Source organism: Tyto alba, unplaced genomic scaffold (genome assembly GCF_018691265.1).
Source record: "Tyto alba isolate M040663 unplaced genomic scaffold, T.alba_DEE_v4.0 Super-Scaffold_42, whole genome shotgun sequence".
Taxonomy (NCBI): domain Eukaryota; kingdom Metazoa; phylum Chordata; class Aves; order Strigiformes; family Tytonidae; genus Tyto; species Tyto alba.
In genome coordinates this window covers 40,640,230-40,656,823 of record NW_024881318.1, presented here as the reverse complement: position 1 = coordinate 40,656,823, position 16,594 = coordinate 40,640,230, and the positions used below count along the sequence as shown (strand labels likewise).

The following is a 16,594-nucleotide window of genomic DNA, read 5'->3' as shown; positions in this document are numbered from 1 at the left end:
CTCTGACCTTCAGTGTAAGGTAAGATGGTAGTCTGGAACATATCCTTTTAGGAAATGTATTTTTACTTACCAGATAAGAAGTTCACAGCCCCAAATATAGCTAATAGAAATTGCTTGTCTGAATATCTTCACATTGCACAAAATCTGTTCTCTTAAGAGGACAGTCTGTCATGTTGTACTTCATGGTACAGTTAAAAGTAGTTATAAAAGAGGAGCTGTACACAAACTTTTCCATCCTGCTTTCTGTTATCTTGAGACAAATGACAAATTAAGCTGAATGAGGTATAGTATGCAAGTCTTTCTATGACTCTTATTGCATAAGGTTAAAATCTGCAAAAGAAGTAATTAAACACTTTAATGTATTTATTTAAACATATGTATTTTGTAACTAAAAAGATAATAAGAGACTGCATAACTTAGTCTAACTTGCACAATGGCTACTGAAATAGTGTCGTGGTTTGAGCCCAGAGGGCAACTGAGCACCACACAGCCATTCACTCCCCCCTCACCCCTCCAGCACTGAGAAGGAGAAAATAAACAAAGGCTTGAGATTTGAGATAAGACAGCCACAGATGACTCATTACGGTCACAGGCAAAAGACAGACTCATTAGGGGAAGGAAAAAACAACATAAATTTATTACAGATGCTAACAACAACAACACTTAACAGAGTAGGTCAGTGAGAAGCATTAGCACATCTTGAGAACACCTTCCCCCCGCCCCTCCCTTCTTCCTGGGCTCAACTCTGCTCCCCATATCTCTACCTCCTCTCCCAGAGGTGCAGGGGGCAGGGATTGGGGTTGCAGTCAGTGCTGCCGCTTCTTCAATCTTCAGTGGGGGAAGGAACTTCTGGAACTTCTTCCTTCTGCTGCATCGTGGTTCCCCTCTCACAGGAGACAGTCCTCCACAACTTTTCTCTGACTTGAGTCCCTCCCAAGGGCCCCAGCATTTCCCCTGCTTCTCTGGTGTGGGACACCAACTTTCTCTGACTGGAGTCCCTCCCACGGGCTGCAGCCCTTCCTGAGCTGCTCTGGTGTGGGACTCCCCTACATGCTGCAATCCTCCCAGCACTGAACTACAACAACTGGGGGCTGCTTCTTCCCACAGGATCTCAGCTGACTTCAGGCACAGCCACCTTAACTGCTCATGTGGGACCCACCACAGACCATATATCAGTGATTGCTCCACCATAGACCTTCATGGGTAGCAGGTGGGGGGACACCCTGCCGTCTCACCACAGGATACAGGGGGGTCTCTGCTCCGGCACACCTCCCCCCCTCCTTTCTTCCTCCATTCCTCCACTGACCTTGGTGTTCATGCAGATGTTGCAACTCCTCCTCACAAGTCTGACTCCTCCTGACCAGGTCCCTTCTTAAATATGTCATCACAGTGTCACAGCTGATTGGCTCGGCCTTGGTGCAGAGGTGGAGCTGACTTGGAGCTAGAGGAGCTTCAAGAAGCTTCTCACAGGGGCCACTGCTGCAGCCCCCTCCCCTGCTACCCAAAAACCCCACCACTCACTCAAACCCAGGACAAATAGCTATACAGTAGTTAAACTAGCTTATTTCTTAAGTTGTAATTCTTAACCTGACTGCAAAATTTGGCTCTTCCGGGCCCTTTTAAAATGTCTTTTATTTATTAAAAAAAAAAAAAAAATAATGCCACCTGCATCCCAAGTAGTCAAACAAGGGGAAAAATATCAGTGAATTGATTTTACTAAATTTGAGCACTGCTCTTTTACACTGAGACAGCAAAACCTACACAGAGAGAGATAATATTGTTAAAAATAATCCTTGACACATAAGCTTTTATAATGTTTTTGTTCGTACAGTTTGCTTCTTAGCCTTCTCCTTAGGCTATAGTGATACAAGAAAAGTACTGCAAAAGATGACAGAGCAGTGGTCTATACCATAAGGAGCTTCCCCTTATTAAAAGTAGGATGAGCCGTGTTGCATTAACATATAGCAAAATTATGCAAAAAATATAATGAGCATGTTTTGTTTTGAATCATCCCAGGTTTAGGTTCTGATAATTTAGTTGCTTTCACTTACCAGTTAACAAAATTGTTAGTCCAAGTCAGAGATCATCTGGCCTCCTTCATGACCTGAGCAATATTAATGTAGGTGAAATTCTTTCCTTGAAAGGTTCTGCAGCCCACAGGAAAAATTAGAATTGGTGTACAAATAATGGAGTGTGTTTATGTTTGTTCACTGCTTCCTAAACACAATTATCCCTCACAAAGAGCATCATTTATACTGAAACATACTTATGACAGGAAGAGGTTATCCAATTTGTTCTGCAAGACTAAGTAAAAATGTGTAGTAGGGTGAGTCTTTGGGAGAAGATTCTGTTTGCCTTACACAGTTGGAGGTGGAAAAATTATATGATTCTGGCCAACTGGTGTGATAGTACACCAAATACTGGCAGATAGATTTATCTTCACTGCAGATAATTTTGGTCTCTGGGAATAGAAATTGAGAATCAGAATCAAGGATCTAAAAGAGATGGGTATTTTTGGTATACTGAATGATCAGTAATGATAGTTAGTCTCCCATGGAAAGGAGAGCGTAGTAGAACATTAAATTACCTTTTCTGTTAGTCTAAGTTGTTCAGACTGACATGACACTTACAGATCATTGTCAGCCCAACAAAGCATTTCTCTTATGTAAGAGAGATGAGGAAAATCTGTGTGATAAAATATCTCAACACCACACTCAACATTTTAAAGTAAGGAAAAATCAATTTTCAGATCCATTTGGATCCTGTTCTGAGAGTCCAATCTCACCAGTGCAGTGAAATATGTCTTTGGACTATTTTTTAACTTTAGGAAAAAAACTCCAACAAATTCCAAAGCAGAGTGGCTTTTAGACTTCTGTTCTCAAAGGTCAATAAGAGTGACATAGCCTGATGTAACCTGCTAGAGTGCATATAAATCTGTCTGGGGGATGTATGAAAACTCTAACAGACTCTAATAGACTTAAGTAGCTTAAGAAGAAAACTAGTTTTGCTTTGTAAGATTTTTTCCACTAAGATTATTCAGTGAAAACAATGAAGAAAAAAAAAATCTTAAGCAGTCACATCTCACAGCAGTGTCCTTGTGCTATCATTTTGCATTGTAATGAAGCAGTTTCTAAGCTTGTTCAGCAATCTGCAAGTTCAAGCAGCCTCATCATTCAAGACAATGGTTTCAATTTCAAGCAACTGCAGGGTAAGGAGAGACAATTATTGCAAGAGTACATTACTCACCAATGTCTTCCTCTCATCTACCTTTAGACATTTTAAACTTTCAGTGAGTCGGGGTTTGGAACTTTTATGTTAATTTCAGCAACTACTGGGACAGTCTGAAAAACTATTGTGCTGTATCAGAGATGGGATACATTATTTATCCTTAACCAAATGACAAGATGCAGCGAGCTGGGAGATTTGTAACTGATGGAGGAGCGATTCTGCAGATTTAGCTCCATCAATCTGAAAGGAAGGATTTCAGGTGTCTGCTGTCACAATAAAAAATAGCAATCTCCTAATAACATTTTGAGATGGCCCAGGCTGTGTTTCTCCCCAGTGGCCTTTCTAATTTTGTCTTCTTCCAGTGATAATCTGACAGCTGCTGCTATCTCAATTTGCTTCAGTTATTGATACACTGGAACCTATTTTGTAGTTTAAAACTATACATTGGAATTTTTGAAAAGTTGTAATAATAAGTCTGCTCATCCATGTAACAAATAGACATGTGTCTATGATACTTAGGAACCTACCTCACTGTGAAATTCTCTGACTACTCTATACTGTGCAGGGACCCTTCCTCAATGTATTGCCTAGCTTTTTGTGCACAGCTTCCTGATACACCCTCCCAAGCTGTGGCATCACTCTGAAGCTAACACTTAGCTATTCAGTTTCCTTCTGCTTTGTATATTGACCTCATGGACACTAATAGAATTGTTCCTGATTTATAGAATTACAGGCAATGACAGAATCATACACACAGCATTCATGTGACCTTTGATAAAGATTAGAATTTGAAAAAGGGAAATAGGTCATCACCTTCCTAGTCCTTCTTTCTAGTACTTCCAAACTTACCCCTAGGAAATAGTGCATCTTCAAAGACAATGGTATCAGTTCTAAGAGCAGCTCTGTTCAGGGAAATAATACTGGCATACAATAGTATGCCAGCCAGTCCTCAATAATAGTTTCTCCTTCTCTTTCAAAAACTCACTCATTAAAGCTGAGCGACAAGAACTCATTACAGCTCAGTCTTGACCTACAAATGCTCTCGAAAATGTTCTTTTTGTGAACAAGTATTCTTAGTTTTGCACTGAGAACATGATTTGCTTCTGTACCATGAGTAGAATTCCATCTGGAGGCTTGAATTTCTGATGATTTTTCCTTGCTCCATTGCAAAAGGAAGTGCTGTAGTGTCAAAGTTTGGAAAATGTCATATAAAATTTCTTCTCTCCAGTTTTCCACTTCTATATGTTCAAAGATGCAGTTTTGTGATCCATAAGTGCTGTTTAGAAAATCTCTTAAGAAAACTTACCATTAGTGCCTACATGTCCCAGTGATGATCAATTAGAACTGAGAAAATTAGAGACACTGTTCATCTTGAGGAATCAAGCTGCAAGTATACCTTTGGGGGAAAAAATGTCCTGAAAACTGTGATCTGAGAAATGGATATGCTCACATAGCAGGTCATCAAGTATTCCTAAAACATGTTTGGAGTGAGGATACAGAAGACGTGCATAGAGATCTAATTCTTTGTCCTCCATTGTCAAGTTCCACTATGGTCTTCATGTTTTTCCCACTTGCAAAACAAGCATAGTCATATTTGTGGGGTTTTCTTACTTTTCAGTGGTGCACATCATGTTGCCTGGGTCTAAATCCCTAGACACAAGCATTTTAGAAATATGAAGGTCTGTACTGAAGTTAAGAGTTATCTGAAAATAAGTACATTAAAAATTGTATGTTCCACTAGTACGAAGGGAATATGCAAATAATTCTATCTTACTTATAAAATCCCTATTCTTGTAAAAGTTTGATGTTGAGCAAAGGATCCATCTTGTGAAAGGAAGGTCTCAGCCTAAGACTGCAAGAAAAAGGGAAAAAAATAGCTTTTATATTGTATTTTAATTTTCATATATGTGTAAATTAAACTTCTTTTTAAAAAAGCATAATACTCCAAATACCACAATTTAATTTTCCTTATACCTCTCCTGTTTACTTTAGGGGATTTTTAATCATCTTTATATTTTTTCCAGACTCTTACCCTTTCCTCCTTTCCTTCTTTTTCAATTGCACAAGGCTAAGCACTACTCAAGACAGTTAATGTCTTGTCAGGACTAATGTAATGTCAAGATTGTCAGTTAATGACTTTCACAAGATTTAATGAAGTAGGTGAATTTAACTTTATTTCATTTTCTTTTTTTTTTTTTTTTTCTTTTAATTTCTTCATTTGTCTCTTCCAAACTTCATTGTCTTACTTTTCCTTTTTCCCCAGGTCCTTAGTTCCATTCTTCTTAATCTGCTCTCCTCCAGGGAACCTCAGCTGTCTCCTTGCTATCCCAAGCCCTTGAGCAGTAAGATAAACTGTCCTGATGCTGCTTGCAGAATTTCAAAAAGGCTTTCCAGAAAATGTCCCCAGCAACCCCGTCATTTGTCCCAGACAGTAAGACTCATATAATCTCACTCTCACTATAAGCAGCAGCAGATATCCTACACTTTGATAAAACCAGGACCCTCAACTGGGTACAGATGGCTGTTGTCTCATTCCCAGCCCCTAGTCCGGGCAGCAGAGAACAATCCCTCCTCCCACCATACAGTTTGTAAGATGTTCCTGCTTCATTTGCAGCCAGAAATTGCCTTTCCTCCTGCCGGATGTTGTATCTTCCTCAGGGATTTTGTTCTACTTACAGCATTCTGTCTCTTAACCTTTAGCAGGTTGCCACAATGAAGACTGTTACACAAAACTTCATAAGATGATACTGAGTGTGTATGAGAAAATGAGAGAAGACAAAAAGGACGCTGACTATCTCATTAAATGTTTTATAGGGTGCCCTTCAGAGAAATGATCATTTCGAGAAGTCCAATTGTCTCCACTCTCCTCCCCACCAACCTTCTTAACAAGCATTTGATTAAGTGTGTTCAGTCATAGTCATTTTAACCTGTGGCTTTGCTAAAAATAGCTTCCAATCTGAAGATAACACCTTTTCCTCCCACCTACAGACACACACGTGTGCACACGCACATACACGCATACACACATCCACATGCACACATTTTTTCCTGTTTCCATGGAAACCCCACTGGAAAATGTTTACATGCCAGCTATGTCAGAGATAACTTTTCCATTAAAATATAAGACAACTTGTATGTCATAGGAAAATGCCACAAATGCTTTATTGTTTTCATTGGATCTAATCCTTTTACCTAATCAAAAGTGTGATAAAATATGTTTTGCCTTCCCCACTAAAGATCAGCAGTATGGTATGCTGCTTTTTAGGACAGAGCTGCTGGTGGGGACAGATCTCCCCTGCCCTGGAGTACTCACTCTGTTTACATCAGATTAACATTATATGAAACTGAGTAGCATTGCATTCTCTGTCTCAAGCTATGATTCTGAGCTATACTAAACATTTCTGTTTCATAGAAGGAGAGGGTAAATTAGAACAGCCTTTGTTGTAAGGCCAAGGCACATTCTAACATTTGTTTGATCATTAAAAATACATTTTCCAAAGCCCAAATATTTTCTTCAGTTGCCACGCTCAGTCTAAAATAAATGCCTATATCTTGTTTGCTAGTATAGCTCCTTATAACTTAATGAGAATGACACTCCCATTGAAAGGGATGATCTTTGTTTTCCCAAGGCTATTCAGTTGCCCATTCCACATCTTTTTCTTCTATATGCCAGCTTGACTTACTTGAAAACTAGGACAGTGAAAAATGGTGTGAAGACAATGGCTTATTCTTCAGATGTATCTGCATCACACCATATCTGTTACTTCTCCTGGTGGGCTGACTGCAGTTTTGACTGTTACGTTCCAAGTATTTATTTTCAAATTCCCTGAGGAGTTATGGCAGTAACATGGGCATAAAAAAACATATAAACTCCGGGAGCTGTGCTTTCAGGTATTTGTGCAAGACCCCAAGAGGACACAAGCAAAAATGATAGAATATGGAGCAAATACCTACCTGAGCCTTGCTTCTCCCATAGTCTCCAGTCAAAAGGTACCTCTTTTCAGTGAGTTAACAGTGAAGAGAGGATTAATACAAATTAGCTGCCCTAAGAAGAGTACCCATATTCACAGAATGCATTCTGAAAGCTCAGGGATTTAATTTTACTCCCTGATTGAATTTTACTCGAGAATTCATGAGTAAAGAAGTTTTCTGTCTTAGTTACCCTGTAGAAATTGCATACTACTGTACTAGCTTACTATCTCACCTTGTTTCACTTATTTTTTCCCCAAATGATAGGTAGGAGAAGAAAACTGAGCAATTCAAGTTATAGACAAGAAACAGAAAGCAGAGACTGGAGGCTGCTCACAGTAGGCTCCATTTGCCTTTGTCCTATGCCTTTCTAGTGAAAAAATGTGAGATTTGCTATTTTAAAGAAAAAAAAATCAATCTCAATTCTGAAAATCAGTACTGACCTCTGAGACAAGTAGCATTTCAAGACATCATAATTTTTTCTTGATTTATTCATTGTGAGAAGTTGGGTGGCACAGAGTTCTTCACTTCCAAGAAAATGAAAAAACAAACAAACAAAAAACCAAAGCACACATCCCCCCCCCCCCAAAAAAAACACAAAACCAAAACAACAAAAAAACAAAACAAACCAAACAAACAAACAAAAACAACACAAAACAAAACAAAAAAAAAAGAACCTCAGCAGTCTTTTGCAGCACTATCAGGCAAAGAAAGAAATTGCCTTTTTATAGGTGGTACGAATATCTATATTTTAGTATAAGCAAATTGAACTGCAAATAATTCTTGTCTGCAGTTTCCTTTCTTCTGGAGTCCTAATGCTAATTCTGTATTGATTAATGATATCAGAAGTCAAAATGCACAAGAAATGTATAAGCACTAGAATTTATAGCTCATCTCTTCATCTTAGTTGGGCTAACGGAATAATCCTCAGAATACAGTATTTGTAATTCATATGCTATAGCTGTTATACAATACAGATGAGCTGGTAAATAGTGGCAGATTCAGTATTTCAGGTAAGTTTGAGGTGGCTCATTGTAATTGTTTTCCATTTTGGCCTCCTGTCAGGAAAAAAAGTATAAAAATGCAGTTTGAAGTTGTGCCAGAAAAGCAGCTGTTTTTCCTAAGATAATATGAGTGTAAGCATCCACGGAGACAATGATTTTCTGATGTTTGCTAGAAGCAGTGACTAGATTGTGACTTTGGCAGATGGAGTTTGCTATAAGCTGTTGTTTATAGACAAAATAGCTATTGATGAAATGTCACCATATGTTTGTATTGTTTATATAATGGGAAACACACATTTTCTCTGGAAGAAGTTGCTTGGGAGATTGGGAAAGGTCGTACTGAGCAAAGCAGTAAGAAATTTCTTCTGTGTGAATACAGACAAGTATCCCATATTCTTGGATGAAGAACTTGTGAAAGATGAAGTGTGCAGAAATTTAGCAGCTTTTTCATTGTTTGTAATGAGTTAGAAGAGTAGGATTATGAATATATATAGATTGGTTTAAAAGAAAATTTGTCACAGATATATAAAAGAGAACATGGAACAAAACAACACTTCTAACGTCATTTCTTGAAAATAGGGAATCATAGCTATATTTTTTGTAGTTTTAAGATGTACTACCTCATTAACCCTGGTAGAATATGCAAAGTGAGTTTTTTCCTAATATAGAATTAATTTGGTTGTCATTATTGATTAATATGCACTAGGGTACCACATCCATCCCATCTAGTCATGAGTATACATATGATATTCAGCACTGCAAATGTATATATAACAGAAAGTCCCAAGCACAGTCAAGAAAAAATGAAGATACAATAAACAGAGTGGAAAGAATTATGGCAGCTAATAAGAATTTCATAGAAACACATTAGACAAGAGGAAATGCATTCATGTTGTGCCAGGGGAGGTTTAGATGGGATAGTAGGAAAAATCTTTTAATTGAAAGAGTTGTCAAGCATTGGAACCTGCCCAGGGAGGTGGTTGTGTCATCATCCCTCCAGGTATGGTGCAGTTGTGACACTTAAGGACGTGGTTTAGTGGTGGATTTGGCAGTGCTAGATTAACAGTTGGACTCGAAGATCTTAAAGGTCTTTTCCAACCAAAACAGTTCTATGACGCTATGATTCTATGAATCTGTGGATGATGAAGAAACATGCCATATTCCAGTACTTCTTCCCTGACTGCCCACATCTGACCATTGCCAGAAGTAAGATAAATGGGTGTTTGGTCTGATTTAGTATGGTTGTTTCTACCTTCTTAGACCAGTCAATCTTATCATATTATAAAAAACTGTAGAAATTTTACACTACTTTATTCTCTCCCACCTCCACTAGATCACTTATTACCTATCAGACACCAATCTTTAAATGTAGCCCGGGGAAGGGTCTTCAAATTGTCATGCTGGTTAAGTAATACCAGATATTGATGTTCTTAATGACTATCTATAACACTTAGAATTAATACTATTTGTACTAATGTAAGTAAACTGTTCATTTCTGTTTTCATTAGTGTATTCTGGACAATCCTTTCAGACAAGTCACCAAAGTGAACTTGGAAATGTAGGAGAACCATGACTGTATAAATTCAGGTTTTACTTGACTATAATATGACCTTTGTTTTTGTGACAGCGGTTAAGTTTAGGTTCACATGAAACTTTGTGTAGATATTGGTTTGTCATCAGAGTTCATAATGTCAGCTAATGCAACTTTCCCATATGTTCACTCCAGTATCTTTACAGCTTATTACTAGAGAGTCATAGTAGGGAATGAGTTTGGGGTAGCACTCATTCCTGTATACACAGGTAGGTAGTACCACTTGAGCTGGCCTAGAGAAATGGAGATTTTTGCATAGTGGTAGCAGGTATGTAGTAAATGAGCAGAATATTCTCCACTCCTGATGGAGCATGTGGAGGTCAAGTGAGATATCAGAAGGTACCTAAAATGGCACCATATGTGTGTTTAGGCAATTACAGTGAATTCCAGTGTGTGCATCATATTACCACTATGTTTTTCTTCTTAGCATTGCATAGGAGAATTTTAATGAACATTGCAAGTACTGAGTTTTCATCATACAGACTAAATTAATTCAGACTAAAATAAATCAAAACTGTAATTTCAGTATTAGTTTCTACAAACTGTGAGAATGCATATTCTGTATGTACATTGCAGATAGGCTGGAACCACAGGCAGTACATACAATCTCTGCCATAAATCTGTGCTGAGTCATTTTATATCACTGCTGGTTAGTCCAGAGCATGACACTCACATTTGTGTGGTTTTATAGCTGCCAAAATTATTTCCCTTTCATGTCTTCAATCTCAGTGGATAGTTCAGCATTTCTTTGAAATTCATGGAAGTTAGATTTACAAATATGTTGAACTTCCTTACTTCCTCTGGGTTTTGAAAGGTCAGCATTTGAAAATCAGATGGATTTATGAAACAGGAAATGGAGATCCAGTCTGTAGCATCTGTAATGCATCCTGGAGTTAAGCTAGCAAGAAAAAGGGGTTTGTCCTACTTCACTGTGAGCTCAAGTTTGGCATTATCTTTTAGGGATAGTTGTCTTGGGGAAAGGGACAAGGCAGTACAACCTGAAGGTGAAAGATCTCAGACGGATCAAGGTTTCTCAGAAGACATCTAGCAATCTCCATGTGTAATTCTTTGTGGTCCTTTGCTACAGCAACTCATGTTGTCTCTGTGCTCGTGCTAACCCAATGCTGATTGACGCAAACACAAGAACAGAGTGAGGCCCAGTGTTGAAGTACTGTGTGTACTGGTACAGAACTGCATGAACCAACTTGGGTTTTTATTTGCATACATTTTTCAGACTCATTTGCGAACTCAGACTGATGTAAAGCATTTGTTGTGATTAAATACAGTTGTTAATCATGACTAGTCTCTAAAGATGGCAATTCAGGAAGTTCTTTGTCACTCAGTGCTGTTTATGAAGCGGTCATTTATGGATCTTTATTCCAGCTGAGTCCATTGCTTTAATTATACACAGGCCACTCAGAAAGTTACCTAGGCAACCCTTCAACTGGTCCTTTTGAGCTCAAATTTTACCTCAGTTGTCATATTTCAAAGCTGAGCATACATCTCAGGTTGATTTTCACACTCCAACGGCACCTACCAGAATGGAAAAGGAACGGATTTGGTTTTTAGGAAGTAGCCTCACAAACTCCTGCACGATCCCAGTCCCCCAAAAATCAGGCTTTAGTAGATTGCAGCAGTGAAAGACAGATCATCTGTCAACTTTGGTAAAGAGCTGAAAGCTAAAGGCAAAAGCTAGCCTGATAAACTGCTCAGGAGCCTCTTCAGTACTGTGTTTTTATTTTAATTATACCTATTATGACCTGATCACTTTACTGTCATCTTACAATCATGCAACTTGGGAGTTTCACAAAGCACAGGGTTTAACAATACTGTCCTCATGTTGACATCAACACATAACTGCCAAATTAGCTGCAGCTTGCCAATCTGTCAAGAGTTAAACAGGGATTTGGTTCCAGTCCACCAGTGTCAGCTGATACAGTCATGATGGAAGAGCCTGAGCTAAGATCTGGTAGGTACTGATCAGTTCAGGTATCTGAGTAGTATAACAACTCAGGAGTTCATAATAGTGGAATAGTTAATACTGGTTATTTCATCAAAACTAGCAGTAAGTAGAGAATGTTATGAACAATACCAACTTACAGTGACATTTCATCAACTCCTTTGCTTAGAAAAAAATAGCTGATGTGGTCATTCAGAAGACTGCTTCTTATAGAATTGTCATAAGGTTTATGTAAGCAATCTTAAGTCAGGTCAATAACTGACAAGAAACCTGTATTACAAATCTATGGGAAGAGTAATTTGCACACTGCAGAGAGGACTGAATTCTCAATTATTATCTTTTTGCAAAAGAAGAAAACAAGAACACTACATGAAGAAGTAGTTGTGTACCTCTCGTTCTCAAACAAACACAGTTTTCACCAGGTACTCTTTTTTGGACTTCTTTAGCTTTCACTGAGCTCTCTAGGAATCTTTCCACGGGCTTAACAGGATTTGCATTACACACATCTATGTGAAAGAAATGTTTAGGCCACTTTTTCTGTTGCCTTATTCTGTGGTGTAAGTTAGGTCCATGTGCAATTCTGGAGACATTGCCTAACTGTTAAAAGTTAAGAAGTTATTTCAATACATACACCCAAAAGTCTGAATCATGCTCACTTTGCTTTCTTCCTGTGGCAGTCTGAGAGGGCTACATTTTGTTAGCAGAAGCAGTCTAAGGAAAGAGAAGTGTGTGGCAGCCAAAAGGTTTTCTGTCATGGGAGAAGGCCCCTATACACCTACTCTGTAATACAGTTGACAGGTGAAAAGCATACACATAAAAGGAGACTATAGATTCATGTGAAAATCAGCTACACAAATAGGAGAGGAATATATGTCCTTTAGTTTTAGCAGCAAGTTGTTAAGAATACTGCTGCACTGTGGCTGGTCTAAATATGAAGGGCTCCGGCTGGAGATAAGGAGAAGCCTTTTCCCCACAAGGAGAGCTCAGTAGTGGAGCCAGGGTCCAGGAGGATGGGCCATCTCCATCCTTGGTGGTTCCACAGTTTGACTGGGCAGAGTCCTGAGCAGCACAGTCTGATCCCCCCAGCTGAGCAGTGGAGCTTCCCAGGTCCCTGCCAGACTGAATGACCCTGTGGTCCTATGAACAAGAAAATACATTTCTATCTATCTATCTATCTATCTATCTATCTATCTATCTATCTATCTATCTATCTATCTATCTATCTATCTATCTATCTTTCTCGCTCTCTCTCAACTTTTAAAGCTACACACAGAAGCTTAGATGGTTAGATATATGCACACTTATATATATGCATATATATGTTTGTGTGCATACACAATGTACACATTACCTCTATCCCTGTCCCTATCCCTATCTCTATATATGTGGCCAGGCTTGATGCACTCCAGACCAGTTTTGATCCCTGACTAGACCAGCCCACATCCCAATGGAGAGCTTGTGGGAAGGCTTATCAGAGGCACAAGGTTCCCCTCCAGGGAGAAGGCACCACACTGCTCTGTGGATCCCACAGGACCAGCATCACCGTCAGCATAGCTGCAAACAGGTATCCTCAGGCAGCCTGTGCTGCAGGGATACTTCATAGTCTGGCCAAAATCTTTTTACTCTGTCCTAGCTAATGTTGTTTGGTAGGTGTGGTGTTAATGCAATGTTTTCATACCCATGGGTTCTCACTGAAACACAGCACAGTCCTCTGGACTCCTCTTTAAAGAATCCCTAACCTCACTCATCCACTTCAATACTCTGCTCACTGTGGCTTTTATTACAGAATGAAGAGGATGAGGACCATCCTCTCAGCCTGGCCTGGCCTGACAGCCCACGCAAGAAGCTCACCTATCTTCTTGTATTACCCATTGTCTTTCCACTGTGGGTTTCACTCCCAGATGTCAGAAAACCTGTAAGTAACTGTTGTGAGCCAGTGTGTTCTGTACAACAGAGCAACTCTCTAGCTAAACACTAAAAAGGGACTGTAGTAGATTTATGTAAAAATAGAGCTAATAATTTTTTAAAAATAGTTTCTTCTTTGAAGAAGAAGTCACAACACCAGTCTTCAAATCTTCAAATGGGTGCTTATGAACAACTGGTTGGTAATAGCTCTTTAAAGATTACCATTTGTAATCACTAATATTTTATGACATAAAGTGAAAGCTCTTAGAACTTCTTTAGGGCCTTCACATCTTCATTTCTAGATCTCCACTGAATATCACGTAAGTGCTGAGGGAGTCTGTTCATCTGCAGTGCCCTAGAGGGTACAACTGGTAAGACTTTAGACTGTCTAATCTTCTCTGTGGTTCAAAAATAATGATAAACATTTCTCTCAAATGTATATTCTACTAGACCATTGTCTCCTGCTTGTCATCTTTTAATTTTCATACTATGACAAGATCCATGCGTAAAATACTTGCTAGTTTTGTCCCAAACACAGCTTGAAGTAATGTAAGATTGTTTATTAATACAAATGACTTATTGTGACAGATTGTCAAGTCTTACCAGTTCTATATTCACATATACAAATAGACCTGACTGAGGAGGCTCATTGAAAGTAGAAGAAAAAAAAGTCAAGAGCTGAGAAAATCCTTTAGTAGTGTTCTAATTTCTTTTCTTTTCTGGATCAAAAGTAGATTTAATACTGCTGCAAGAGAGGGATGCACAGTTTATAAGGTCATAAATCAACACCCTGAATTCTTTTTTCCTCCTCACACACACTGAAAAACTTTCCCATCCCACACACTGAAAAACTGCAGTTCAATGCAAGAAAGAAGCTAAAATAAGACCTCTGGTTTGTTTTTTAGATAAAGGTTTCTGAAAGGACATAAACTGACATTTTCCCTTCCAATCTTTAAGCTTTCTTTTCTTAGTTTTCAGGTAACTCTGGTAAGCACTTTTTGTTTGGTAACACAGAGAGCATACTATATGAATTGCAAGACTGTTTATTTCAGTATTTATGTCCTCCTTATATCATTCAAACACATCCCTGTAATTTTTTTCATAATTTGATGCAAAATGAGCAAGTACTGCTAAGAAATAAGTATGTGCATTAGTTTGAATTTTGAAAATCTGAAGCTAACATCAATAGACAAGTAGCCTTATCCAATATTTGGTACTGTACAAATGAGAACAGTTGTTACAATAATGGTTGTGGAAAGGGAATATCTTAAGAAGTTGTGTGCAACTGTGTGATGCGTGTGATTATTAACACTAGTATTGTTTACAACAGAAATGGCATGCTGACATCCTACAGTTAAAATACCCTGCCGTAACACAAAAGATAAGGATAGTTGTATATGCCAGATACTTCAATGGGCAATGGAGTTTTAAAATTTAATTAACTGAAAGGAGTAACTTTTTATACAGAAGTAAAAGAAATGTAGTTTTTATGATAAAAATAATATGTAGTTTTTTTAATGATAACAGAAGAGGTAACAGGCTGTATCAGTATGACAAGCTGATTTCTTGGAACATTGCTGTCAAAGAATTAACCAGATGGTTGCATAAACTGTCTAACTTTTCAACGACACTTTATTAGTGTGTTTGTCTCTAAAATATTCTCATTTATGCCTGTGTGCCATCCCCACTATTGCCTTCCTAACAAAACCAAAACCCAGTATCACAGTTCAGTATGTGCATTGGGAAAAAACTTTCCGTTAAATCTGTGAGGCAAAAGTTAAAACAAGCCTAAAATAATACTTAAATAGATTTTGTAGGTAGGCCTACCATCAGGGGCTTGATTTACAGCAATGGTAATTTTAGTCAGAAATCCAAATTCTGCATCAGGATGCTCAGATTGGCATGTGGATATATAAAATGAACACTTGTGTGCTATATACTGACTTGAGAGACCATATGGAGCCTTTTTCGTCCTCTGCTGGTGTCCACTTTTCAAAAATGATTTCGTCTTTCCTCCTAGCGTCTCTTTGCTAAAATATACTTTATCTCTACATAATGGAGATGGTTTGACTGCATTTACTTGTATTATATCAAGCTATATTTAGCTCCATGAGACCCAGAACTCTAGAAAAATTATTTCATAAACAAAGTCTCTGGTAATAAAGTTAGCAAAATCCTAACTACCTTATTATGCTCAAGTGTACACAGATGCAGATTTTTATATACTGAGATTATGCATTAGTTCAGCCTAACTCTCAGCTGATTCAATAGCTGGTATGTTTTAATGTGCGTTTAGTGCCTTAATAGTACCTGTGCACATTAAGCCAATATATATTAAAATCCTTACTGTAACATCAATAATGTTGCTGGCAGTACACCAGAGGTAGGTGTGCCCTTGTGGAATTTTGTAGATGACTTTTTGTTCAGGTGTTTTGGACAATAATGGTATTTGGACAATATTTTTCCTTTACTAATAGCTTATTTCCCCAGTGGCTCTGTAAAGGCTAGAAATGTAATTGTCTACCTCCTGCAGTAAGGGATATTGAAAGATTGAAAGGAAAATTACATGATCAATGTATGCCAGTGGGTCAGTGGCAGATATTGAACACCATATCTTTTGTTATAGCCATACTGCACTGTCCATTCCTTTGTGTTACAGGCCAGAAATATGGCTGTTGGGGCTCCAGTCCTGCTGTCACAGGACCCATGTGGGGCAGTTCGTTGTATCTCTGCAAATTCCCATTACCAATAAAGAGGTACATGAACTCTTGTTGCCATACACAGATGCACTGTTACCAAGGGGACGAGGACAAGATGTTCCTGCACAGATCCAGTTATGGGAACAGTTTCTGAGTAATCAGATTTAAGCACTGTCAAGTATGAAAGGAAAATCAAAGCTTGTGATGCAGATAAATTAATGTATGATACAAACATATG

At 38.3% G+C, this 16,594-nt stretch overlaps 1 protein-coding gene across 2 annotated transcripts in view; it reads left to right on the top strand.

Annotated features, from left to right (window-relative positions):
- SLC24A2 (solute carrier family 24 member 2) overlaps positions 1 to 16,594 on the top strand; it is a 147,549-nt gene that overhangs the window by 117,274 nt on the left and 13,681 nt on the right. For both annotated transcript variants that reach the window (XM_042804800.1, XM_042804799.1), the window contains one exon: positions 13,539 to 13,667. In XM_042804800.1, coding sequence (XP_042660734.1) covers positions 13,539 to 13,667 — 129 coding nt within the window. The remainder of the gene's footprint in view (positions 1 to 13,538; positions 13,668 to 16,594) is intronic.